This window comes from Emys orbicularis, chromosome 2, assembly GCF_028017835.1.
Source record: "Emys orbicularis isolate rEmyOrb1 chromosome 2, rEmyOrb1.hap1, whole genome shotgun sequence".
NCBI lineage: Eukaryota > Metazoa > Chordata > Testudines > Emydidae > Emys > Emys orbicularis.
Window position 1 is genome coordinate 143789438 of NC_088684.1, and position 27870 is coordinate 143817307.

The window sequence follows — 27870 nt, forward strand, 5'->3', positions numbered from 1 at the left end:
TTTCCCCATGTAAACAAGCCCTAAAAATTAACCCCAAGAGAGGGAGACTCAATAGGTGCTGAAATCTCTTCGGGTTTCAGGCACAGATTCAATTCTTGACTGTGCCTTTAAGGGGAAGTTTCTGAACTAGGGCGGAGGACAGCCCACTGGAAGGAGGGGCAGGTGCCCTTTTCAAAGGGCTGCCCAGTTCAGGGGCAGTCCTGGGAGAGAAATCACAGCAGTTATGTGGCTGTACTGGATCCTGCTCGCCCTTCTGCTTCTCGCAGTGCTCAGGAGGCTCCTCGGGGGCAGCAGCTCCCCCAACCCTTTCTCTGCTGACTGCAGGAGGCCACCTGCCCCCCTGGTGACAGACAAGGATGTTCGGAAAAAGGTTATCAAACAAGGTACCTGAAAGTGCTTGTGCTGGCAGCACCTGCTCCAGTCACAGCTGGAAGGGGGGCAGGAGTGCTGGGGAGTGTAGAGAGGGAAAGCAACCCCTTACCCGGGCAGGCTGTCTGGGCAGAGGCAAGCCAAGAAAGATTGGAAATGGGATCTGTATCTTTCTGCACAGCCGTGCACTCATTAGCCGCTTTCCAGATCTCCTTCTCCACCTCCGTCACCTTTGTACACACACACAAACACTCCCTCCCTATATCCACTAGTGCCTGCCCACTTGCACCCCTCCACATGCACCAATATCTGAATGCCAGTGCCTGCATATACCCCATACCCACCAACACCCACGCACCTGCCAGTGCCCATATATATGCATTCACACTCTCTCTCTCTCTCCATAGCCAGGAGTACTTGTATGCACGCTCCAGCCTTTCCTCTGCCTGTGGTGAAAGCACCCCTACCCCTTTCTGCTGGCGTAATTCAACCCTTGATTGGGTAATTTGCCTGAAATCAAGGCTGCTGTTCCTCAAGTTAAGTGCATTCCCTCCCCTTTCTCTATAGTAGTCAAAGAGCTGTGACTCAGAGTTAAACCTCTTTGATCCCATGCAGTGGTTTGTATAACCTACCCTCACTGCCCCCAGGTAATGCCCACACCCTCTTAGGTAATGCTAAATCACTGGGCTGATGTGCAGCTTAATCATTCACATACATTTCACTCGTGTTCCAAAGTCTGGAAATAAGTGTTCTGTTTGTGGAAGGTAGGCTGTAACTCTGCTCCTTGGTTCTCCCTGCGCACCTGCCCACTTCCACCTTTGCCTCTGGGACAGATTCTTTTCTCAAAGCACTGAGGGGCACGTTCCATCTCTGGGGGGAATGCAGAGCTAGGAACAGAATCTTGCATGAACATTAACAGTGTCTATTTTCACCTCTGGAAATTGCACTTCTCTGTCCACATCATGGGCAAGGAAGAGACCCTGCCCCAAGCTTGTCTGTTATCTTTCATCAGATCTACCAAGCATCATGTGTGGCATTTGGCACTTAGTCATGTGTGCCCACATCCAAAAAAAATGTCAAGGCTGATGTCACCCTGGTTTTTCCAGGGGCAATTTGTAATGACCTTACCAGTGGGTGACGAAACTTCTTTAGTAGTTCTGCTCTCTGGAAGGTAATCTGCTGCCAGGATACATGGTAGTGCCCCATCTTTTATAATGGGTTTGATCTTGCCAGCTTAGCCAGGACCATCACAAAACTATCTTACAGACTTGCACTTTACACAGTGAATATGTAAACCAGCTCTTTGCTCTTCTGCCAAGAATCTCACACCCCTGTTACAAGAACGCCCCTCCCCAAAACTGGAGAGTGCAGGACCTGCACAGCTGGGACTGGGCCTCCATCCTGAGAAGCAGCTTCCTTATGACCTGCCATGCACTTCCCAGTCCCAGCAGGTTTGGAAAGAACAGCAGTTCCTGTACTATTTGTACAGCAGCCAGGGAATGCTAATGGGACCGCATCTAACACGCAAGTCCTTTAAAACGTAAACTATGGCCCAATTTAGGTTTGGTCCTAGGAATGGCCCAGGGAAGACAGCAGGAGAGTTACTGACCCAGTTGTTGGAGGTGGCCACGTGTCGATGACAACTTTCTCCTTCTTCTTCAGCTTTCTCTGCTGCCAAGGTCCCCGAGAATCTGGATGCTGTTGTGATCGGAAGTGGCATCGGGGGGCTGGCTGCAGCCGTGCTCCTCTCCAAAGCTGGGAAGCGAGTGCTGGTGCTGGAGCAGCATGGGAAGGCGGGCGGCTGCTGCCACACCTTCAGCGAGAAGGGCTTTGAGTTTGATGTAGGTAAGTCGCTCAGAAACCGGCCGGGAGGGAAATCAGATGGCACCAGTTGAGAAATGGGCCCTGGCGGAGGGGGCAGGCAGTGCCTTTCCTTGGTAGTAACCGTGAATAAACAGGCCCAGGTCTTGAGAGAACTCTTCCTGAGCATTCCCAGAAGGAAGTGTGTGACAGAGCAGTCGGTCACACAGAGGGCTGGTTTGTGAAAGGGCCATATTTGATCTGTATTAAAATCCTCTCAAGCCCGAGGAGAAAGCAAGGAGCATGCCTATCTGCATGAGCACAGAGACCCACTTGGTCCAGATACGGTGCCCATAAATTCTGCAAGCTAAGAGCAGAGCACTTCTGCGGCTGGGACTTCTAAGCGCCTATAAGCCCTGCGGTTGGAGGTCCTGCCTTGCAGAGTTTCTAAGCACTGGACTCTAAACTTCAACTTCTGTTAAAGTCACCGTATGCTCCTTGGCTCATCCATCCAGAAGTGAGTTCCGTGCATACAATTCCCTGGCTCCCTCCTACTCACTCTAAACACACTGTGTAAACTTGCCCTGCTAATAAGTAGGTCTGCAATTTTTAACACCCCCCTCACTGGCCCCAGACTAGCGTTGGCTTGTGTGTGAGTGTGTGGGATAAGGTAATCCTGCATTCTTTTTTTGCTCCATAACGGATATTGAACAGCTCAGGCCAACCAGTTGAAGGTGCTACAGAAACACTATAGGTGTTCTTATTGTTACTTCTCAAGCAAACTAATATTACAAATGGTGATGGGAGGAGGCAGAAACAGCATGGCGGCAGTTTGGAAGGTTTTTTTAATAGACGAAAACAGAGATTCCTGGACTATTCACAAATAGGTTGTAGGATTTCCCCTGCAGTGTGCCCAGAGCTATTTGAATGTTCACTGTTGGGACTGACATTTTGTTGGTCAAAGGTGGCTTATATAAAGTTGGAGAAGTCTGGTGATGGGCGGGGTAGCAGCTCAGCCGGCTCTGAGCCAGAGGAGGGGCCGACAACCGGCTTCCCAGTTATAAAACCGTTCTTGACTCTTCCGAGGCTCCCCGCGGGCGCATTGGCCGGGGGCCAAAAGGCGAAGTTGGCATGAAGCTGCACCACGCACCAGCGCATAGCTGGACTCAGGAGGCAAAGGGGTTTATGTTGCCTGGATCACCCCCTGAGCACAGGGAGAGGATTGTTTGCTGAGCTTGTAAAATGTTCCCTAAGGACTAGATTGAGCTGGGTTGACAGGTGGCCTGTCGCTGTCCCGCCTCAAGGAGGAGCTCTGGGAAGGGATTGGGCTTTGGGGCACAATTCGCCCTCCCTACTCCACTCTTGCTTGTGGTGCGAGGGGGGGGGGGGGCGCGCAGGGTGGGAATACATTACTTCAGTCCAGATCCTCAAGGACTTCCAACCCAGATCCTCTGGAGTTAGGCACCTAAATACTTTTGTGGTACCTCTTTCCAGAATGCCGCTTACTCTCTCCCATCCCATCCCTCACCCCATTAGTCCAAGGGGAACCAGACTTCTGCCCTGTGGTGGGGCTAGGTGCTTCTGCTGAGCAGGGAGGAGGGGTCTCGGCACTTTAGCCCCATGGGACATGTCTGCCACGGCTCCCATGGGGCAGAAGCCCCGAGCCCCAACAGACACACCCAGCTCTCGAACGTCTGAAGATTATTGTATGTGGCTCAGAGGGTCAGTAGGTTTGGCCACTCCTGATATATACTGTAATGAGTAACGTGTATATATATTGTAATCACAGTTGCCAACTTTCGTGCGGTAAATAAGCACCCCGACTTGCACAATAAGCCAAAAATCAAGCTAATCCCATTTCAAAACAAGGCCAAAACAAGCCGGTCCCTAAGAACCCCAACACTCTATGTGACTAGATTCCCCGGCGTGCAGCTGGGACTGTGGTGGGCCCGCTGTGCACCCTGACCCTCTCCCCCCCTTGCCCCTGCTTGCCGGGAGCCAATCAAAAAAAAGAAGCAACAAGCTACAAGCCAAAAACTAGCCAACAAGCAACAAACAAGCCCAATTTCTGTGTTTTTTTTTTTTTTCCCCATGGGTTTGGGATGTCTGATTGTAATGAGTAATCTTTAATGTTCCCTATTGCACTTTAACGTCACACTCTTTCAAACAGTGAGCACCAGCAGGGTCTAGACAGTCCAATTAATTAATGCACATGTTAATGCCCTTTAGAAATCATATCCCTGTAGTCCACAGTACTGCTCTGGGTAGACCAGCCCTTAGATACAAGCCAGGGAGCATGAATTGCGTAGATCTTGCCAATGTTTTTGCAGTGCTTATTGGATAAACCCTGTTCTTTTAGTATGAGCTGTGTTGTATCGGTGATTTTAGGTTTTAACCGACCCCTAAGCATAGGCAAAGTAGCTCAACAGCAGGTAGGCCGCTCCTTCAGTTTTTCCATCTCACTGCTAAAGGAAGCCAAAAGTTTCACTCCCTGGAGTAACACCCTGAATATATGTCTATTTACTGTGGTAGCAGAGAGCTCAGGCTCTGCTCTAGGCACACGAGCACAGCAAGCTAGCTTCGTGCTTAGTTACCCCATCGCCTGCATTGCAATCTCTGAGCAAGGCAGTGCCGGTGGGCTGAAAAGAAATGCGTAGTACGTGGTTTTCAAATGTTCTGGCAATCGGCAGATACTGAATGGCTCCTGGAGGTCATTGGTAACTAGCATAGCTCAGAGTAGCCCTCGTGCTGCTTAAAAAAATGCTGGGGCCGAATCCCGTCATATGAGTGAGGAGATACAAATGGCTCCGTTGCAGCCCATTGCTCATTGGGTGCTGCTGAGAATCTGGCTCTAGGTCTAAGGATTCAAGAATGAAACCGTATTCTACGAAGCTACGTGTGTGTCTAAGGGTAAGTCTGCGCTGCAGCCGAGGGGTGTGATTGAAGATGTACCAGCAGCGGTTGAAGCTGTGCAGCACAGACTAGCCCCCTCAGGCTCCTTCGCTGCTCTTAGTGCGACGCATGCTGCAGTCACATCTCTGGTTGCGGTTGTAGAAACGCTTGTCTCATATTGTATTATTTGAGAACAAGTTCATGTACTTAAAAAGCCTGAACTGCAGTGAATACACACACACAGCAGGGGAATGATCTGAATCCACTGCCTTGCACCTGGTGTGTCATTTACACCTGCGTGTCAAAATCTGATTTGGGGGCCTCGTACGCCCAGTTGGCACAGACGTAAATGGCATAAGAAGGTGCCCAGCAGGGATGATCAGCTTTGCAGCCTTGATCGTGGCATTTCCTTCCTTTTTAGGTGCTGACATTTGCAGTCTAAAAGGTCCTATTACCATTATATTTTTTTTCCTGTAGAATTAATTGGTGTGCGCTTAAAAGGAATTGCCAATAACACATCTCTAGTAATACCCTTTTCCATAAGGTTCCCACTGGTTTAAAATGAAAATTAGATCGGGCCCTATAACTATAAATATATATGGTATATATATTCATGCCTTCCTGAACACACATTTTACCAAGAATGTAGGAAATAGTTTGAACTGTTTAACAATATATATTCACCTGTCTAAATGCTATATATTTTGTACGTATCCTGAAAACTATTCTTCAAGACCTAATTATATATAAAGTAAGAAAGATTTCACGATATGAACACCTGACGTTACATAAATTTCTATAATATGCCTGCCTTTTTTAAAATAGACCCATTGATGCTTGATTTCACATTCAAATTTAACTTTTTCCCCTCTAACCGTAGATGTAGTAAGAGTATTGTTAAAATCCCTGTACAAGGTCTTCATATTAGTTGTGAGCAGGCAAGTGTTTGACACGTGATTATTATGTAAGCGTTGCTTTTAACATACTCTTAGATCTGGATTTTGAGAAGCCTGGATGCTCTGAGTATGGATTTTGCTGCTCTTCCTTTCCCCACTGTAAGTTAGATAATCAATTGACTGCGATTCGGATACTGGCTTGTTTTCATAGGAGTAAACAGAATTCTGAGAAATGCAGGAAGTGCCAGAAATAATACCCAGCAGGGAATGTCTCTACCTCTCTTAGGCCTGGTCTACACTACGACTTTAATTCGGATTTAGCAGCGTTAATTCGAATTAACCCTGCACCCGTCCACACAACGGAGCCATTTAGTTCGAAATAAAGGGCGCTTAAAATCGATTTCTGTACTCCACCCCGACGAGCAGAGTAGCGCCAAAATCGATTTTGTCAGTTCGAATTAGGGGTAGTGTGGCCGCAATTCGATGGTATTGGCCTCCGGGAGCTATCCCACAGTGCACCATTGTGACCGCTCTGGACAGCAATCTGACCTCGGATGCACTGGCCAGGTAGACAGGAAAAGCCCCGCGAACATTTGAATTTCATTTCCTGTTTGCCCAGCGTGGAGAGCACAGGTGACCACAGATAGCTCATCAGCACAAGTAACCATGCAGGCCGATAATCGAAAAAGAGCACCAGCATGGACCGTACGGGAGGTACTGGATCTGATTGCTATATGGGGAGAGGATTCAGTGCTAGCAGAACTTCGTTCAAAGAGACGAAATGCCAAAACTTTTGAAAAAATCTCCAAGGGCATGATGGAGAGAGGCCACAATAGGGACTCAGATCAGTGCCGCGTGAAAGTCAAGGAGCTCAGACAAGCCTATCAAAAAACAAAGGAGGCAAACGGTCGCTCCGGGTCAGAGCCGCAGACATGCCGCTTCTACGCCAAGCTGCATGCAATTCTAGGGGGGGCCGCCACGACTACCCCACCTGTGACCGTGGATTCAGAGGCGGGGATAATCTCATCAGCTACACCTGAGGATTCTGCGGAGGGGGAAGAGGAGGAGGAGGACGAGCTTGCGGAGAGCACCCAGCACTCCGTTCTCCCCAACAGCCAGGATCTTTTTCTCAGCCTGACTGAAGTACCCTCCGAACCCTCCCAAGCCAGTATCCAAGACCACGACCCCATGGAAGGGACCTCAGGTGAGTTTACCTTTTAAAATATAAAACTTGTTTTAAAAGCAAGGTTTTTTAATCAGTATTTTGCCCTGAGGACTTGGGATGCATTCGCAGCCAGTACAGCTACTAGAAAAGTCTGTTAACGTGTCTGGGGATGGAGCGGAAATCCTCCAGGGACATCTCCATGAAGCTCTCCTGGAGGTACTCCAAAAGCCTTGCCACAAGGTTTCTGGGCAGTGCAGCCTTATTCCGTCCTCCATGGTAGGACACTTGACCGCGCCATGCTTGCAGCAAGTAATCTGGTATCATTGCATGACAAAGCCTGGCAGCGTATGGTCCCGGTGTTTGCTGGCATTCAAGCAACATCCGTTCTTTATCTTGCTGTGTAATCCTCAGGAGAGTGATATCACTCATGGTAACCTGGTTGAAATACGGGAATTTAATTAAGGGGACAGAGGTGGCCGTTCCTACTGGGCTGTTTGCCTGTGGCTGAAAAGAAATCCTTCCCTGCAGTTAGGCGAGCGCGGGGGGGGGAAATTGGCCCAGAGCTTTTCGCGTTTGGCTAGCAGGGATCTTCCCTGATACCAGCCACGCGGTGGGGGGAGGGATAAAGCGATCACCCCAGAGAATTCATGGCGGGGTGGGGGGTGTTAGTTTGGTTCCTGCCACGCGGTGGGGGGAGGGATAAAGCGATCATCCCAGAGAATTCATGGCGGGGTGGGGGGTGTTAGTTTGGTTCCTGCAGGGATCTTCCCTGATACCAGCCACGCGGTGGGGGGAGGGATAAAGCGATCATCCAGAGAATTGGATGGGGGGGGGGGTTAGTTTGTTTTCTGCTGCTGAAGGTTAACAGGAAAACCGCAGCACTCAACGGGCTTTGCTTGGTATGTGGGAAAGGAGGGCGCAGAAGCTGAAAGACAATGGCTTACCATGGCTGCATGCAAGCCGAATTCTGTTGCCCGGACCTGCGTCTGTGATCTCTAGCAGCAAAGCCACAGGCACTCAATATTAAGAGGCAAAATGCGACCTTGCACAGAAATCACATGTGCTATGTAATGTGAATAGTGTTGGTCACCGTGAAAGAGTATAAGCATTGTTCTGCAAAATGTATCTTTTAAAAAAATTCTCTCCTTTTTTCCCTCCCTCCAGCAGCTGCAAATTCTTCAAGCCTCCCTCCTCCATCCCGAAGGCTATCACAGATAAGGCGTCGGAAGAAGAAGACGCGAGACGACATGTTCGCAGAAATCATGGAATCCACCCGCAGTGACAGAGCTCATCTGAATGAGTGGAAGGACACGGTTTCAAAGTATAGGAAAGAAGCCAGTGAACGTGAGGACATGAGGGACCAACGTGAGGACAGGAGGGAGCAACGTGAGGAGAGGAGAGACGCTCGAGATGAGAGGTGGCGGCAGGAAGATCAGAGGAGTCGGGATGCAACGCTGGGGCTACTGCGTGAGCAAACAGACATGCTCCGGCGTCTGGTGGAGCTTCAGGAACGGCAGCAGGATAACAGAGTGCCGCTACAGCCCCTGTATAACCCCCCTCCCCCCTCACCATGTTCCATAGCCTCCTCACCCAGACGTGTAAGAACGCGGGGTGGGGGAGGCTCCGTACACCTTCCCATTCCACCCCAGTGGACAGCCCAAGCAAAAGGCTGTCATTTTTTTTAACCATTTTTAATGGCCTTTTCCTTCCCTCCTCCCAAACCCCACCCGGGTTCCCTCCCTCTTTTTATAATCTATGAATAAAGAATAAATGATCTTTAAACGATAGTGACTTTATTTGGTTTGAAAGCAAGCTGGGGGAAGGGGGAGGGTGGGTTCCTTACAGAGAATGAGTCAATAAAGGGGGAGGGTTTTCATGAAGGAGAAACAAACAGAAATTTCACACTGTAGCTTGGCCAGTCATGAAACTGGTTTTCAAAGCTTCTCTGATGCACACTGCTTCCTGGTGTGCTCTTCTAATCGCCCTGGTGTCTGGCTGCGCGTAATCAGCAGCCAGGCGATTTGCCTCAGCCTCCCACCCTGTCATAAAGGTCTCCCCCTTACTTTCACAGAGATTGTGGAGCACACAGCAAGCAGAAATAACAATGGGGAGATTTCTTTGGCTGAGGTCAGAGCGAGTCAGTAGCGATCGCCAGCAACCTTTTAAACGGCCAAATGCACATTCTACCACCATTCTGCACATGCTCAGCCTGTAGTTAAACAGCTCCTGACTCCTGTCCAGGCTGCCTGTGTATGGCTTCATGAGCCATGGCATTAAGGGGTAGGCTGGGTCCCCAAGAATAACTATTGGCATTTCAACATCCCCAACGGTTATTTTCTGGTCCGGGAAGTAAGTCCCTTGCTGCAGCCCTTTAAACAGAATAGTGTTCCTGAAGACGCGAGCATCATGAACCCTTCCCGGCCAGCCCGCGTTGATGTTGGTGAAACGTCCCTTGTGATCCACAAGTGCTTGCAGCACCATTGAAAAGTACCCCTTGCGGTTTCATGTACTGGCTACCCTGGTGCTCCGGTGCCAAGATAGGGATATGGGTTCCATCTATCGCCCCACCACAGTTAGGGAATCCCATTGCAGCAAAGCCATCCACTATGACCTGCACATTTCCCAGAGTCACTACCTTTCGTAGCAGCACCTCAATGATTGCTTTGGCTACTTGCATCACAGCAGCCCCCACAGTAGATTTGCCCACTCCAAATTGATTCCCGACTGATCGGTAGCTGTCTGGCGTTGCAAGCTTCCACAGGGCTATCGCCACTCGCTTCTCAACTGTGAGGGCTGCTCTCATCTTGGTATTCTGGCGTTTCAGGGCAGGGGACAGCAAGTCACAAAGTTCCATGAAAGTGCCCTTACGCATGCGAAAGTTCCGCAGCCACTGGGAATCATCCCACACCTGCAACACTATGCGGTCCCACCAGTCTGTGCTTGTTTCCCGGGCCCAGAATCGGCGTTCCATGGATAGAACCTGCCCATTAACAACATGATCTCCAAAGCACCGGGGCCCGCGGTTTGAGAGAATTCTGTGTCCATGTCCATGTCCATGTCCATGTCCTCATCACGCTGGTCGCTGCGCTCCCGCCGCCGCCGCCTCCTCGCCTCGTTTTTCTGGTCCTGGCTCAGCATAAACTCCACGAGAACGCGCGAGGTGTTTACAATGTTCATGACTGCTGTCTGGAGCTGAGCGGGCTCCATGCTTGCCGTGGTATGGAGTCTGCAGTGTTCACCCAGGAAAAAAGGCGCGAAATGGTTGTCTGCCGTCCGTTGCTTTCATGCAGGGAGGGAGGGGTGAGGCTGTACCCAGAACCACCTGCGACAATGGTTTTTGTCCCATCAGGCACTGGGATCTCAACCCAGAATTCCAATGGGCAGGGGAGACTGCGGGAACTATGGGATAGCTATGGGATAGCTACCCACAGTGCAATGCTCCAGAAATCGACGCTAGCCCCGGTACATGGCCGCACACCGCCGAATTAATGTGTTTAGTGTGGCCGCATACAATCAAATTTATACAATCTGTTTCCCAAATTCGAATTATCTAAATTCGGATTAATCCCGTAGTGTAGACATACCCAAAGTCACAGTAATGTTGGTGCTACACCTTTTAGTTCCTGGATTAAAAATGTAGTTAATTGGAATTAAGATTGAGAGTACATATAAGTCACTTACAGGTAAAAACAGTAGAGATTTTGCATTTCTCGCCAAAGCTAACATGTCAAACCCAGGGAATTCACAGGTAAGGTTAAACTTTAAAGAAATCCAGACATATTAAGGTAAGAAATGCACAGCTAAATCACTCAAACAACCTTAACTCTGCCTTACAGTGACGCTATGCAATAACCATACAATTGTAGATTCAGATTCCAAGGCCAGAAGGGACCACTGTGATCATCTAGTCTGACTTCCTGTATAGCGCAGGCTAGAGAATTTCCCCAAAACAATTCCGGTTTGGACTATTTTTAGAAAAATGTCCAAGCTTGATTTTAAAATGGCCAGTGATGGAGAATCCAGCCCAGCCCTTAATTAGGGTTACCAACTTTCTAATCCAGGGGTAGGCAACCTATGGCACGCGTGCCAAAGGCGGCACGCAAGCTGATTTTCAGTAGCACTGACACTGCCCGGGTCCTGGCCACCAGTCCAGAGGGCTCTTCATTTTAATTTAATTTTAAATGAAGCTTCTTAAACATTTTTAAAAGCTTATTTAATTTACATACAATAGTTTAGGTATATATTATAGACTTATAGAAAGAGACCTTCTAAAAACGTTAAAATGTATGACTGGCACGCGAAACCTTAAATTAGAGTGAATAAATGAAGACTCGGCCCACCACTTCTGAAAGGTTGCCAACCCTTGTTCTAATCACACAAAACCGAACACCCCTGCCCCACCCCTTCCCTGAGGCCCTGCCTCCACTCACTCTATCGCTCGCTCTCCCCCACCCTCACTCATTCATTTTCACCGGGCTGGGTCAGGGGGTTGGGGTATGGGGGGGGGGAGAGGGCTTTGGCTGTGGGTGCAGCCTCTGGGGTGGGGCTGGGGATGAGGGGTTTGGGTGCAGGAGAGGGCTCTGGGCTGGGGGGTAGGGCCGAGGGTTTCGGAGTGTGGGAGGGGCTCCGGGCTGAGGCGGGGGGTACAGGCTCTGGGCTGGGAATGCGGGCTCTGCAGTGGGGTCAGAAATGAGGGGTTTAGGATGCGGGAGGGGGGATCTAGGTTTCTGCAGGAGGTTGGGGCATGGGGGTGAGCGCTCTGGGGTGGAGCCAGGGATGAGAGGTTTGGGGTGCAGGAGGCTCTGAACTGGGGCAGGGGGTTGGGGCGCAGAGAGGTTGCAGGCTCCAGGAGGGACTTTGGGTGTGGGAAGGGGCTCAGGGCTGGGGCAGAGATTGGGGTGTGGGCTCCGGGAGTGAGTTTGGGTGCAGGAGGGGGCTCAGGGCTGGGGGTTGGGGCGTGGGAGGGGGTGAGGGGTGCTGGCTCTGGGAGGGAGTTTGGGTGTAGGAGGGGGCTCAGGGCTGGGGCCGGGGGTTGGGGTGTGGGAGGAGGTGAGGAGTGCAGGCTCCAGGCCGTGCTCATCACAGGCGGCTCCCTGCAAGCGGCGACATGTCCCTCCTGCTCCTAGGCGGAGGCACGGGCAGGCGGCTCTGCGTGCTACCTCTGCCTGCAGGCGCCACTCCTGCAGCTCCCATTCACTGCAGTTCCTGGCAATTGGGAACTGCAGAGCCGGGGCTCAGGAAGGGGCAGGGGCAGGGGCAGTGCATGGAGCCCCCGTGGCCATCCCTCAATCTAGGAGCCGAGGGACATGTCGCCGCTTGCGGGGAACCGTATGGAGCCAGGTAGGGAGCCTACCAGCCCTGCACCAACTGGACTTTTAACAGCCCGGTCAGCAGTGCTGACCAGAGCCACCAGGGTCCCTTTTCGACCGGGCGTTCCGGTCAAAAACCAGATGCCTGGCAACCCTACCCTTAATCGGGTTGTGTTCCTAGATTCAATTCAGCTGACACTTTTATTTTTTTTAAAGACTTACGATTTTAACAGTGACCTCAGCAATGTGAAAGCAGAATAATTTTCCAAAGGTACGGACTCTGACGTTGTCAGGTGTGTTGATTTGTTGAGATACATGAGTATGAGGTCACCCTTCAAGTTCTGTGTGAGAGTGAGCAGGATGAAGATGGGGTATATGCTGCTTTTCAGTAGGCGTTAGAGGTGGAAGTGGAAGCCTTGTGGAATGTTTATCAACAGAGTCGTAGGAGGTGTGAGGCAAGGAAAGCTGGAAATCTTACCCTTCCCTTCTTATTTCCATGCTTTTGAGGATTTGACTGGGTGGAGTGTGTCCTGTTGCAGCCTTCCATGTCACAAATGTATTTATTAAAAAGCCCCTCTAGCCTTTTGCATGTGCAGTAGAACCTCAGAGTTACGAACACCAGAGTTACGAACTGACCGGTGAACCACACACCTCGTTGGGAACCAGAAATACACAATCAAGCAGCAGGGACCAAAAAAATAAAAAAGCAAATACAGTACAGTACTGTGTTAAATGGAAACTACTAAAAACTAAAAGGGAAAATTAAAAAAAAAAAAAAAGGTTTTTCTTCTGCATAGTCAAGTTTCAAAACTATATTCAGTCAATGTTCAGTTGTAAACTTTTGAAAGAACAACCATGACATTTTGTGCAGAGTCACGAACATTTCAGAGTTCTGAACGACCTCCATTCTCAAGGTGTTCGTAACTCTGAGGTTCTACTGTATCCAGCATGTCACATAGCCACATCCCACTGCAGTCTAATCTCTGGGCTGCGGCTTTCTTGTGTAACCATTTGCCATTGCCTTCCAGGTATTCATTACATAGGGCAGATAGGGGAGAGGTCCCTGATGCGTTTCCTTGTGGACCAGCTCACGGAAGGGCAGCTGCAGTGGTCCAAGATGCCATCTGTCTTTGATGCAGTAGTTCTGGGGGAGCCTGGAAACGGCAAAACGTATCGCCTGTACAGCGGGAAGAAGGAGTATGTCGAAGGGCTAAAGAAACAGTTTCCAGATGAAGCCGTGGCAATTGACAAATTTGTGAGACTTGTAAAGGTAACACTGGCTTTGTCTTTACGACGTTAACTCCTCCTCGCCGAGTCTCAACAGGCATCCAGCTAGAACAACACCCTGCACTTCAAACACAGGGCTACATGAGTGTCCAGCTCTTCCCACTGGGATGCCGTGGTTTAGCAAGGATTGAATTTTTGGGTGTATGACGATGACTGTCCTCAAGCTGGTACGGCTACCGGGGCTGCCTAAGGGCAAGCACGTCCTGTCGGAGGAAATGACCTCTGGACCAAGGTGTTATCAGAGATCCCTGGGGTGTCCTGTATGTCAGAGCTGCTGGGTAACTGAGCAGCACTCCCGGCCTCTTAGTACGTTATCAAGTGACTGGCAACAGGCAGCTTGTGGGCACTCTGGGAGCGCTGTGTGATCAATGTCTCTCTCCATGAAGCCAAGTTCTCTGGCCCTTTGCCTTGCCATGGCAAAACTTCAGTGAGCTTCTGCTCCAGCTCAGTCCTCGAAGCCATCTGTGTTTCTTCACAGCCATTGCATTTTTCCCTTTCAGAGAGTTGCCCGAGGAATTAGACACATGACTATTCTGAAAATGGTGCCTGTGCCCCTGGTCAAGTTCCTGAGCCGCACCGGCCTGCTGGCATGGTTCTCCCCGTTCTTGAAGATGACGTCCCGAAGCTTGACAGACGTGGTCAGTGAACTCACCACAAACGAAGAGCTCAGAGCGGTATTTAGCTATATCTTTCCCACTTATGGTAGGTGACTTGTTTTTAGCAGACAGACCGGTTTTCTGGTATAAACCCTCTTCTCTGAAAATATCCTGCATGGACTGCCCTGTGGTGCATGGGAAACCTGGATCTTGTCCATTCCTTGTCCCCTTTCGCAGAAGTCCATGTTTTAGCTCTGGGATGCTGGTCAGAGTCCAGTTCAGACCTTTACTTTCTGCAGCCCTGAGTTTTCCTTGCAGTTTCCATTGGGCACAATTTTCTTCACATCCTGTTCTGAACACCTGTTTTTGCTTTGAGCTGCTAACCCCAGAGCTGGCTGCATTTAGGTGGGTGGAACAGTTAGCTTGTCTGGGGAGCTAGTAGTGTTAGGCAATTTAGGTTGCCTAACACTTTCCAGTGTAAAAGACTCTTGTAACCTCTTTTTTTAAGAAGTTCTGACATCTCCATTGTCTATAGCAGGCCTCTGAAATTCAGCAGGGAAAGCCCTCAGGTTAGAGAAGTGCCTTTTCTTTGTCTGGTGAAATTCCATTCAGGTTAAACTTCTGAATGCCACCATTTCCCTTCTGTCATAGAGTTGGGCTCCTGCCCTCCCACACACTGCACTGGGAATGTCTGGAAGCTATCAGAGCAGCTGGGACAGGGCGGGAGGAGACCCTGGCTTGGTTCCCCCTTCAACCACACATGTGGAACTTGTATTCAGTGTCCCATCCTGCCTCTAGTTGCCTCACATGGGGCAGGAACTTACCCCCAACACCAGGGGAAGGGATGCCAGATTCCCCACAACCACTCCCCAGCTCCAGCTTCTGGCCCCATCAGACCATCCTCTTGTCTGGAATAACCGCTTTCTCCAGCCGTCAGTGAACGTAGCTGAGTGGAAGCCATCCATGCCGCAGTGTTAAAGGTTCAGGGTTCAGACTCTCCTGGTGATTCAGGGGTTGTCATTGTTGTACATACCAGAATTTGTTTTTACTCTTTTTTTCCCCCCCTCTAAAGAAACCTAGGAAATCACATATAAAAATCTGCATCAAAATGATGTTATTAGTTTGCAAAGTCAAGCACTCAAAAAACGCTAAAACTGAGGTTGCTGGGCAACCTTTATTCTGATCCTCGTGCGTACAATCATAGGCACCAACTCCGTGGGTGCTCCGGGGCTGGAGCACCCACAGGGAAAAATTGGTGGGTGTGGAGCACCCACCGGCAGCTCCCCATCCTGCCCCCCCGCCCCAGCTCACCTCTGCTCTGCCTCCTCCCCTGAGGGGGCCGCCGTGTCCTGCTTCTCCCCCCTCCCTCCCAGCGCTTGCGCCGGGAAACAACTGTTTTGCGCGGCAAGCCTAGGGGGGGGAGGAGGAACGCGGCGCGCTTGGGGAAGAGATGGGGCCGGGGCGGGAATTTGGGGAGGAATCCAATGGGGCAGGGAGGGGGCGGAGTCGGAGCAGGGCCGGGGGGGTGCGAGCACCCACCGGCGCCAACAAAAGTTGGCCCCTGTGCGTACAATATATGAGACGGTCTTTAATTACATGATTAAATACTGTGTTTTTCCCCCAGGATCCCTGCCTCATTCAGTGCTCAGGATAGACACACAAGGGGGCAGAATTAAGGTGGGATGGGCAACTGTAAATCTGGCATTTCCTAACATTGTAGGGCTTGACTTTGCAACCTAAACAATGCTCTTTGAGTGTAGCATTTTAAAACATGTTTTATACCAGAGAGTTTGTTATAAGTTTTTCAGATCTACCAAGCACACGGGGATTTCCGGGTGAAAGGTGCTATATACACGTCAGGGTGCGTTATCAACTACTAAAAAGTCACGTTCATTTCCAACTCCATTTAACAATAGAATCAGGACCCCATTGAGTGGGAAAAGAAGATCAGTGGAGAGTTAAAAACCACGTGAAATCCTATTTTTAAAGAAAAGGCAAAGACTGAGCATGTTAGGTTCAACTCCACCTCCAGCAGGGGTTGGAGAAGAGACAATGACAGCAATATACAAGTTAATGGTCGGGGTGACTCACGTACTCATGCCGGCATTTGCTGGGCTGGGTCAGACAAAAAATGTGCTAGCATGCAAATTTCCAGATGACTGCAGAATTAAAATCAGGAGAAAGCCAACTGTCAGTCCGAGTTGTGCAAGTTCCCATCCCCGGCTGCCTGCAAAATCAGTGCTCTCCAGGCATGAGTCAGGACAACCCAGCCTGACAGACAGAGAAGCAGACCCAGCTGCCATCTGTGCACATAGATTGCTACTACCAGAGGAGCTGTGGAAATTATTTAAACTTCCGGCTCAGTATGCAAAGCTGCTCTCAGACATTGGCATCCTTTAGTCAGAGATTTATAGATTTTTTAAAAAACTGAAAAAATTAAGAGCATTGTGATCATCTTGTCTGATCACCTGCATATCACAGACCATAGAATTTCACCCAGTTAACTCCTGTCTTGAGCCCCATAACTCGACTAGCTAAGAATATCTGCCAGAAAAGCTTCCAGTCTTGATCTGAAGACTTAGAGATGGAGAAGCCAGCACTTCCCTAGGAAATCTGTTCCACTGACTAATCACTCTCACTGTTAAAAATTTGTGTCTTCTCTCTCATTTGAATTTGTCTGGCTTTAAGTTCCAGACAAAGTTAGTGCTAGGACTCTATCTCGTTTCTCCAGGTTTTTCTATAAAGGTTTAATTGTGTATTAGTTATAACTAGTAAAGGACAGCGTTGCCAAGTCTTGCACTGTTATCCGGAATCTTGTGATATCTGGTGGTGGTCTTAAAGCCCCAGCTCCTGGAGTCAGGTTATTAGGTAACTTTAAATATCTTAAGCCTAGCTTTCACTTAAAAAAAGTTCTGGCCCCCCAGGCTGGGGAGAAAAACTTGAGAGCATGCACCATCTTATGGTGGCTGTGCTCTGACTGATCAAACTGCTCGCTTTCTGATGGAGGCTATTCCTTTGTCTGTCCCTCTGTTTTCTGGAGTGCCGCAGTTCTTGATCCTCTGCTCTTCTCTGCCTAACTTTTTGACCTATTATCTCTACTCTTAGCAGGTTTACCCTGCTAGTATTAACGGGCCACACCTTTCACCCCCTCTTCCATCCCTGTCCACCCTCTGTGTACCTCTTGGTTTGTCTCAGCTTCCTTCAGCTGTCACCAAAGCAGAATACCCCGCTTAGGCAAAAGGAACATCTTCCCCTAGGAACTGCATACCCTTTCTGAGTCTGCACCTTCCATTGGCTTCCACTGCCTGTAACCTCAGCATAATCTTGAACCCAAGACTTTCCTCCTCCTCCTCCGCCAGCGTGCATCTGAGATTGGGTCAGAGGAGATGTAGATAGAGTTGGTGTCATCTCCAAATTAGTGTAATGGTCTCCCTTAGCCTTAAAACCATAGCAGGAAAAGAGCTGTTAGAGTAATTTATTCATTGCAGCATTGCTCCTTGCACTGTGTTCTCAAATGCATTGTTTAGTTTCAATGGCGCCAACGATGGGAGACTGTTCCACAGCTTAGTACAGCTCTCTCGTCGGTTAGGCTGCCTGAGGGAGAAACGCAGCAATGAAAGAATTCTGTGTGGGAACAATCCCTCTTCTTTGCTCTGTCTTCCAGGAGTGGTTCCAGCCAGCGCCAGTTTCTCCCTACATGCGATTCTTGTGGATCACTATATGGAAGGGGCCTGGTATCCCCGAGGTGGCCCCAGTGAAATCGCCTTCCACACCATCCCGGTGATCAAGCAGGCTGGCGGGGCTGTTCTAACCAAGGCGGCGGTGCAGAGCATTTTGGTGAATGCAGACGGCAAAGCCTGTGGTGAGTGAGACTGGGTCAAGCCTCTCCCTTCGAGCTCACGTCAGCCCATATATCAAAGAGGAACAAGGTACCCTCTGCACAGATCCCAAACTGCTGAGCGTACAGAGTGTACGTGTGTGTGTGTGGGGGGGGGGGGGTGGACATGCACACATGAAGAGGAGCCTGCCCTGCAAAGGAGCCAATGAGTACTAGAAGGGCTGACCAGCTGCTGGAGATGGGCCAGCGCATTGCAGGCAGAGCAGAGAGACTGGGGCTTTGTTCTTTTTTCAGTGCAGACAGCCAGCTGGCCACCATCTCTCCCCTCCCCTGGCACTGCCCCCTGCCTACTTCCAAGGAGCTCTGGCCCCAGCTGCGTGTAAGCTGGGCCCATGCAGGCCTCCAAGCTATCTAGGTGCTGATATGGCCCCATCGCCATGGTTTCTGAGCACCTCGCCAGTATTTAAAAATACAAATCTCAGACCCTGCGCGGGACTCTGTATTGAATGAATATGTTCAATATTCATAGCGAAGGCATCGAACTGCATGTGAGAGATACGTCGCCTAATGCACTGCTAGCTGGCACTCAGCTCTTGTGGTGATGAGGGAGATATATGAACCTATAGAGAGCAGAGCACTGGGGGGCAGGGTGTTCACAGCAACTCGCATGGCTAAGCAAGTGAGCGGCACCCTGTCGGACGGAGAGTGGAGTCTCGGTTACTCTGAGATGGGAATCTGGAGCCTGCCAGATTCTGTCTGCCCCCCCAGCACAGGCACAAAGGAGTTGGGGCCCCATTGAGATGCAGCTGATTTTTACTAGAAGGAGGGGAGGGCAGCGCTGGAATGGCGATGGGTGTAAGGAGGAGGAGGGATACGTCACCAATAGACACACCTCGCCCACAACGGCTCTCGAGCTGAACTGTTTCCATGCTGCCAGCCCCCCACCCCCTTCCTTGTGACAAGTACCCTCTCCCCACTGTCCAGTCCTAGCACCTCCCCTGACAACTCCCGCCAAGGCCCTTTTCTGACAACCACCCACACAACCCAATTCCGCTCCTAGATGCCAGCTCCCCTTGTCTCCCGACAGTGGCAAGGAAGCCAAGGTCAGCCCTGTTTTCAGAGATGCAAAAACCTCCCATTAATCTCTGAGCCTCAGTGGCCTAAGGGTTTTCTATAGCATCCACCACAGCAGTATCTTGGCATCTAGAGAATGGATCTAATACTTCCCAACCTGTGAACGCCATGAAAATGCTAGGAATGCCATCAAAAAGCCTATAAATGCTCTTCCCGGTTATTTATGTTTTTGCCCCCACGTCCAAATGCTCCTATGATAAACCCCTGCCCCACACTCAATCCAGCCTCTTTCCTGCACCTGACCTGATCACGCACCGATTGTGTCTGTCTCTCCAGCCCCATGAGAATAAAGGGCTCCTTCCCTGGGCCAGTGCAGAGGAAAGTGGCCTAGGGATGGATTATTAATATTTTTTTTAATCTCCCCTTTTCCTTTCAGGTGTTAGCGTACAGAAAGGCCAAGATCTTGTGAACGTCTTTGCTCCTATTGTGATTTCTGACGCTGGAATATTTAACACCTATGAGCGGCTATTGCCAGCGGAGATAAGAACTTTACCTGGTAAAACACCATAAGCTTTACCGTAACACCGCTGCGCTTAACGAGAGGCAGTTCCTGAGATCTAACGTACTAAAAATCCTTGTTCTACTAATCTCCTCCCAAATCAGTTCCCCGCTAATACTGGACAATAGTTAACACATGGCATTAAAGGAGGGTTGCTTGATAGCAAGTCCTATAGTTAAGGATGCAAAACTGTTTCCATTCCAAATGATTTTGTGGGGAAAAAAACAACGTTTGAAGTTGTTTCTGTTTTGCAGAGTTCAAAATCATCCATTTTCCTTTTTTTTTAATTGATTGTTTTCACCGCATTTTTTTTTTTTTATCAAAACCAGTTATAGAATTATCACAACTCTGTTGACCAAAAAGTGCATTTTTTTTACACTAGAGAACAGGTTGTCAGTACATGGAAAAACTTTGAAAATGACTTCAACACATTTTGATAAAAACACTGATTTTAAAAGCATGACCCACAATTTTGCCAAGTCTTTTGGTTTTGGGGGGAAAAAAGGTTATTTTTCTATTGACAAAACTTTTGTGCAAAAAATCTGAACTAGGTCTTCTGGTAGTTGAGGTTTCAAGGAGATTTAAGTACATGGAAAATTTGAAGTGTCTAATGAGAGCCAAATATTAAATTAAATTAATCAAAATTTCAAATTAGGGTCTCTGTTACTGTCCTGTAACTCAAATAGTGGGACCAGATTCTTCAAACTTGGCAGAAACCTTCTCCTTTGCCTCTGACTTAAATCTGAGGCCAATCCCATTTGAAAAGCCAAAGTTATGGAGGAAGAGGGGCGGGTTTAAGTTGGATGTGGAAGCTGGGCTCAGTCTTCACTTGGGAGAAGCTACCACTTCTCCATGATGCAGCCCTGGGGGATGGGAGGTTAATCTTCTATTTGCTCCCCCCATGTGCAGATATTCAGGCTCAGCTTCGCATGGTGGATCATGGCTTATCAGGGCTTAGTGTCTTCATAGGACTCAAAGGCTCAAAGGAAGAACTGGGACTGGAAGGCATAAACTACTTCATCTACTCGCATCAGAACCTGGATGAAGCGTAAGGAGAAGCTTTGCTTCTGCAGCTCAGCATGTCCCTTCCCCAGATGGTGTCCAATTGACTTTATATTTGACTAGCAGGATGGTACCTATGCAAGCCCTGACTACTGCCACAATACTGTAACCCACCTACACGTTCTGCTGGAGCAAGCGACCAAGTCCGCCTGGTCCCCAGCCGTAAAACTGTCCCTCTCAACTTCAGGGTGAAGCGTGATGGACAGAATTCAGAGCAAACAGTTGGGTTCTCGCCCAGGAGTCTGTCTCCAGTTCAGAAGACATGAATCTCTTCAGAGGGGCCCAGTAGAGATTCCAATAATGTCCAAGTCAGAGAAGTGCCCAGGTCCCCTAATTTATCACCTGGCTAAGTTTAGATGTGGGATGACTTGCAGGGAGATGATAGCAACACCCCTCCAGGGAAGGTTACAGCAGGATGGGTGTCACACACATTGGAAGGTGGAGACGTTTGCCTCATGCCAGCAGAAAGGACCACGCTGGTCACCTAGTCTGACCTGTGATATAGGGGTCACAACAGGCACCCAGCTTCATCCAGCTCATCCTGCCACACAGAACCTTAATGGTAACCCCAGCAGCACTGACAGTGAAATGCCTGTTCATGCAAGGAGCTCACAATCTGGGTGTTGGCTAGTCGGCATCACACAGCACATTCAGTTCCCTACTCTACCAGAGACTCCCTGGGTAATTTATTGCTCTGTGCCTCATTCCTAACCTGCAAAATGGAGATAGCCCGTCATTTGTCTTGTCTAGTTAGCAGGATAGAGACTGTCTCTTATGTGAGTATATACAGGGCCGAGCACAATGCCACGGGTGTTACAGTAATGCAAATAATAAATAGTAGTAATTTACTTGGCACCATCACAGATGAGGTGAGGACTCAAAATGAACCCCCAGCCTGCGGAGGTTCCCATATCTTCTGAACCAGAGGCCACTCTCTCTGACCAGCAGGAGGAAGGATAAGAAGGTAGATTCAGACTAGTCGCCAGATATAACAAGGAGCTCAACAGATGAATGTTTAGGGGGAAAGTATCCAGTAGAACACCTGAGGCTGATAAATCTAATCCGCTCAGGTCAACCAAAGCTCACCGTTTTCTTCTGTGCAGTTGCTGATTCCGGCATTGAGGGGATGCTGTCTGTCTTTGGATTTTGTACAGCATAACAAAGGAAGCTGATAAAACAATTGGATAAATACCAGCGAGAGAAAATCCCACAGCGTTAGTTGCTGATGGCTGATAAAGAGGGAGCACACCGCTGGCATGAAACAAAACTCTCCGCCTTCCATGCATGGCGAGGCCTTCAAGTGATGGTCTGTCTGAGACCGGGCACGACAAGCTGTTTTTAGGCCCCATTTTTGCTCTAGAGGAGGAAGATGTGAATTAAACAGCAGGAGAGCCGCTGTTTGCTGGTGCCCCAACCACGCTGGGGACTGCTCTGGTGCAGCATAAAACACCCCAGAGAAGTAGTGCCAGCACAGTCACTGCAGAGATCCCAGAGCAGGGGGAAGGTGTTGGCAGCAGCCTGGTGCTGCTGAGTCTTGAATGGCCTGAGAGGTGCTGCCTGCCTGTTTCCTCATGCACATGTACTAACCCGGTTGATTGTTAGCCAGAACTCACGGAAAGGCTTCTCTACGTCTCTCTGCAGCATGAATTGCTTCCTTACTGCCTCCAGAGAAGAAGCTGCAGAGAACATTCCTATGCTCTTTGTTACATCTCCATCCTCCAAGGACCCCACCTGGCAGGAGAGATACCCAGGTAAGGATGGTCTTTGAACCATGGCCGGAACAACTCTGCAATGGGGGTGAGCCTATTTCTAGCCCTTGTTTTCAGCGTGCTGGCCACAAGGAGGGATTTTTCTCAGACGTTTGAGACAGTCTTTTCAACCGCTTTCTAGTTTTGCAAATGCAGAATAAGTTAACTGTCTTCCATGGGCGGGAGGGAGGGGAAGCTGGTTTTCTCCATCAGAAGCTGATGTTTGAGAACTCACTGCTCATGTAGAGAGCAAGGGGACACGAGAAGAGACAGTTTGGTGTTGTGTTGCCCTCTATTGCTCACCCCCATGGAGGTTTAACTGGAAATTAACCTGCAACAGCACAGTCAAATCCCCATGGGGTTAGAACGAGTCATTAGCTGGGTGGGCTGGAATTATGGGGGTTAAATGCAAAACCCTGACCGCTTACCCCAGCAGTGTTACTTCTGCTGCATAGGTGCTACAGACCGCATTTCATTGCACCTACCTGAGAAGCATTTAGAATGGGCCATTGCTGGAGACAGGGCATCACACAGGTGGCCTGTTCTGCTGTGGGAATTAATAAGCTCCTAAGGAGACTTTGGAAGTTAAGCTCCCAGGCAGTGGAGGCAAACGGGAGATTGGAAAGAGCCTTGTCCTTGAGGGTGGCGGGGGCTCCTGCTGGCCAAGACGAGCTCCTCTGTCTTGGAGACACCGAGCTGAGATGGCACCAATGTCGTTGGTCCAAGCAGGCACAGAGGGTGCACCAAGAAGAATCATTTGACGTTTTCTGGATACCTACAGATGAGACTCAAGACGGGTGGGTAAAAGCAGAAGCAATAATGAAGCTAAGGAGCTGAAACGTGGGAAGCCGAAGAGGCAGGGACATCGGCACTGATGGAAGCATCAGCCCGGGCAGAGGGAGAGCTGTCTGTTAGGCGTGAGTGGAGACAAAGGGCACCTGACAGCAGAAGCTACCATCTGCCGTAGCTACGGTTGCCCTCCAGCGGTGACAATGCACCGAACACCTAGCGCTCTGTCATTCCAGGCAAGTCAACTCTGTGCATCCTGGCGTTTGCACAGTACGAATGGTTTGAAGAATGGAAAGACGAGACGGTCCAGAAGAGGGGCGCGGAATACGAGAGCCTGAAAAACACTATGGTAGAGTCCGTTCTGAAGACAGTTTTGAAACTCTACCCTCACATAGAGGATAAGGTAAAGAAACCTTTATTTATAACCCAGTCACCATTGGTCAGCAGCGTTCCATTGTGGATAACATGGCATAAGAGTCTGTTCTACAGGAAAGGATCATGTTGGACTCAGGGGGGGGCCTCTGGATATGATGCGGGTGAGCCACCAGACTGACTTCCACACACAATGCAGTGGGGAGGTGGCAGATCGGGGAAACCTCCTGCAGGGAGTCAACCCCCTAATTCCCTTGACAAAGGGAGTGGGCAGTGCAGGGACCTCTTCAGGTCTGAGTGGCAAGAGGCCGACCAGCCAGCCACCTGTACTGAGGGGGGAATAAAAATCCCAGCTTCTGTATTGGAGCATAGAGGCTCTTTGCGAGCCCAGGCCAGCAACGTAGAACTCCACCCCCCAAAGCAGGGAAAATCAGCCAGAATCTACATATACTGTCTATTCCCATAGCAGTTCAGTCCTATTCCACCACAGCTGCCAAGGTCACCCCACATAGCCTTAGCTCTGCCCACTGTTTGAGGTCAGTATCCCTGTGGTATTATCTGTATGCCCCACTGTGGTAGTGGATTTCAGCATTATTCCCCCGTTAGGAACAGACACCTGTTACAACACAAGATTGTAATACTGGGAAGTAGAATATGCTGCCAATATATTTTTCAGATGTGTGGCCCATTGACCTTCTTTCAAAACACATTTTTATTTATTGAGTGTGTGAGCTCTTTGAGGCAGGGACCGTCTTTTGGCTCTGTGTTTGTACAGCACCTAGCACAGTGGGGTCTTGGTCCATGACTGACTCCTAGGGGTTATCACAACACAGACCCGTTTTGCAGTGTATTTATAGTGGGAGATTTTGGTGTTTTGCACTTTTGGAAAGCAATAATTGCACAAAAAGGAATGCTTTGGCGATGTGATCCCCTGCACGCCACAGCTAGTGTATACTATGCATTGTGAACTCCAGCTGTTCTGCAGAGTTGCTTTGGTGTATAAACGGTTTTAGTTAGATAGCAGTAAGGCTCAACTGCCAATGTGCCCTTAGCTGTGTGGACATGTTGATTTCTGGTATGCTTATTATGGTGTATTATCCAGTAGACCCATGCATTCTTTCTGCCTGGCATTCCCCAGAGGGCAGAGTGCCTTGGTGAGACATTGGTGACGGTGGCTGATTTAAAGCTGAATAGCTAGGAGAACGGACAGCATACGTATGGATTCATAGCTTTACATGGCCTTTTCAGGCTTGGTGGGGTAGCGTTTTGCATTGCTGTCCTTTAGCAACCTGGACTGGTTTTCCCCATGTGGTTTGAATTGCCTGGGTTTTGGAAAATGTTTAAAAATCTATGACTCTTTATTTTAAAGGCCAGAAGGGACCAGCCAATGGGGGAAAAAACCCTTGGGATCCAAAAGATTTTTTTCTTTTTTCTAAAACTCTATTGCTCTTTCACCCTGAAAAGAAGAAAATGCAAAGCAGCTGCTTGATTTTTGTAGCCCTTAGAGAGACTGTCAGGCGCCCCCTTCCCAGCCATTTCTACAGCTGTTCCAACATCTCTTCCCAAAGCAGGCCTGGCATGGCAGAAACACAGGTGCTAAGACACCCAGACAGGCCCTACAAGGTGCAATGAAAGCGGCAACGAACATCACAGCTCCGTCCAAAACTTAGGAGAAAACCAAGTCCCCAAGGAAAAACGGGGGGAGAATCAAATCAGTAGGGATGGGAAGTGCCTGATTAGATCATCCCGCATAGCTCCTGGCTGCTGCAGCAGCAACCCCAGGAAACACACTTTCTTGGGCAGAAGCAGCTTTTCAGCTTTCTGCAGACCTCCAGGGGTCCCCCCTTATCTGCACGAGCCCTGCTCAGTCACTGTGTCCTGCACACAGGACTTGGGGGCTCCCCTAATGCCTTTCTCTTCAATAGATCGAGTGCATATCATCCGGGTCTCCGCTCACCAACCAGCACTACATAGCTTCCCCCAAAGGAGAGCTGTATGGAGCTGCCCATAGCATCTCTCGCCTGCAGGCTGAAGCTGCTGCCGCATTACGCCCTCAGACCTGTGTGCCAAACCTCTACCTGACAGGTATGTTACACTGAAGGGGTTTCTGACTGGATCGCCCCATTCCTGACTCAGTTTCCCTGACCATGGCTGTATTTTCACCTCCATCTCCCAGAGCCAACCTGCCGGGCTGACTTTCAAACCGGGGAATGCCTCACCTAATGGGGGGTGATGTTCAAAGTGTCTTCAGGGCTAGGGAGAGAGAACTGGACAATGCTGCATAAAGAAGGGATGGAAATTGAATTTCAATTATCCAGAGGCTTCCCCAGCGACTCTTAACAGCTCACCCTACATCCCATGTAGCTGACACCACCGCGCCCTCACAAGTACTGCCAATACCACCCCTTCCTTCTTCCTGAATTTTTAAATCCAACCAGGAATGAAGGGGTTAAAGTCCGCTAGCGGAGAACCCTGAAGGATGTGATGGTAAGGGCACAACAGACCAGGATTTCTCTGAGAAAGGAGGGATGTCGTGTGAGCTACTGAGAGACTGGCTCCAAGACCTGAGACTTGGGGGAAGGCAAGCAAGTCAGAGCGGACAGTCTTAGGCAAGGTGGGCTGGGGTAAGGAAAGAGCAGCGCTGAGGTTCGTGCCGGGAGAGGGGGAAGGAAGAGGGGAAAGAAGCAAACCAAAATCTCTGGCAAGAACCATAGCAAGTGAAGAGGGGGCTGAGCGTGGCCACCGCGGCGCTGTCTTACTGAGCCAACAGGCAGGCGGCTCCCATGCTGCTGCTCAGAGCTTTGCCAAGCCACAGAGCGACCCCAGCAAGGCCCTTCCGCTGCTGCTCTTCAGAGCCCCCGAGAGCAGCAGGGAAACCGTCAAGACCCCTCTGTTTCATGCTGCTGAAGCTCTGAGCAGCAGAGCCTGGTGTCAGTCAAGGGAAGGATGGCACCCAATGGAGACACGGGCACAAGTAGAACAGACCCGCTCCCCTTGCAGCAGCAGGGAGCACTGGAAACTCAGTCTTTCCTTCCAGCTGCTAACGGCACCTAATTGCCAGAAGAGATACAGGACAGCACCCGGGTAGAAATCCGGGCACCCTGCCCCTTAGCACCTGCTGGGAGCAGCGGCCCTGGACCTTGCCTTCTGCCCACCTGGCACATTAGCGTCTCCCTCTGGCGAGTAGGTGCCTCCACCGTGAGTCTGAGCAGTTCAGTGTTGGAGGAAGTGGCTAGTGGGGGCCTCATTTTCCCTGATACCTCAGTTAAGGTGGTAGAAGAGGAGGCAGGGGAACAGTCCAAAGGCACAAATAGCAGACAGGTGCCCAGCTCCTAGCAGCTAACGGGCTGCCTGAAGAGCTGCTCTAAGTGCATGTGTTCAGCTCAGCTGGGGAGCGGTGACCAGCAGGGAGCTTCCCATGCCCATGGGACTTGGCTGGAGGAATGCTGACGAGCACCTGCCAGGAGAGGAGCTGGCTCAGCCGTGCAGCGGGAGGGAGATGCCAGTAGCTCGGGGAAGGCCAAGGGCGCAGCAGGTTGGATACGGCAGCAACGAAGGCTGCACATCCTGGAGTGCCGCTCTCAGCGGGGGACAGATAGGGCGGGAGTGTTCCGGGGAAAGGCAGAGGGCGGGTTGGTGGGTGGTCAGGCAGGACCCAGGATTGGCTGTAGCGCCTGACTGTCAGGAGTGGCTGGTTGCCAGGCTCCCCACCAGCCTAGCTGGGTTCAGCACAACCCCAGGCTGAGGTGCCCCTTGGAGTGGGGCCCGGGAAAGCGGCTGTGACGGCGGGCGCTTGTCTCCTAGGGCAGGACGTATGGTTGTGTGGCTTCATGGGAGCGCTGCAAGGAGCCGTCCTGTGTGCCAGCGCTGTCCTGCAGCGCAACCTCTACATTGACATGCTGCGTCTGTGGAGAAACAGCCCAGCCAACAACTCCAAGAAGAAAGACTGAGCTCCTGGGACCCACCCATCGCCTCTCTGCCTCGTTCCCCTTTCCCCCATGGCTCTGCCCTCTCCACGTACCCTGACACAGGCACTTGGTGTCTGGTCACTTGTAACACAGCGTAACTTGTAAGACTTTTGTTTTTAAATAAAAATTAACCATAAAAAACCCAC

At 50.1% G+C, this 27870-nt stretch overlaps 1 protein-coding gene across 1 annotated transcript; it reads left to right on the top strand.

Annotated features, from left to right (window-relative positions):
* The first annotated feature begins 205 nt into the window (after positions 1–205).
* Positions 206–27815, top strand: RETSAT (retinol saturase). Its single transcript, XM_065399467.1, has 11 exons — positions 206–383; positions 2032–2214; positions 13460–13701; positions 14219–14420; positions 17979–18176; positions 19663–19782; positions 20695–20833; positions 22489–22598; positions 23621–23787; positions 25682–25841; positions 27561–27815. The coding sequence occupies exons 1-11, from the start codon at positions 224–226 to the stop codon at positions 27704–27706; spliced, it is 1827 nt and encodes a 608-aa protein (XP_065255539.1). The 5' UTR covers positions 206–223; the 3' UTR covers positions 27707–27815.
* Positions 27816–27870: the final 55 nt, after the last annotated feature.

What these genes read in the sequence shown, in the direction of transcription:
- RETSAT (XM_065399467.1), top strand. Translation starts at nt 224, where the DNA reads ATGTGGCTGTACTGGATCCTGCTCGCCCTTCTGCTTCTCGCAGTGCTC. An exon ending in GAAAAAGGTTATCAAACAAG is followed by an intron (nt 384 to 2,031) that starts GTACCTGAAAGT and finishes CTTCTTCTTCAG; the next exon opens with CTTTCTCTGCTGCCAAGGTC. An exon ending in CTATATCTTTCCCACTTATG is followed by an intron (nt 14,421 to 17,978) that starts GTAGGTGACTTG and finishes TCTGTCTTCCAG; the next exon opens with GAGTGGTTCCAGCCAGCGCC.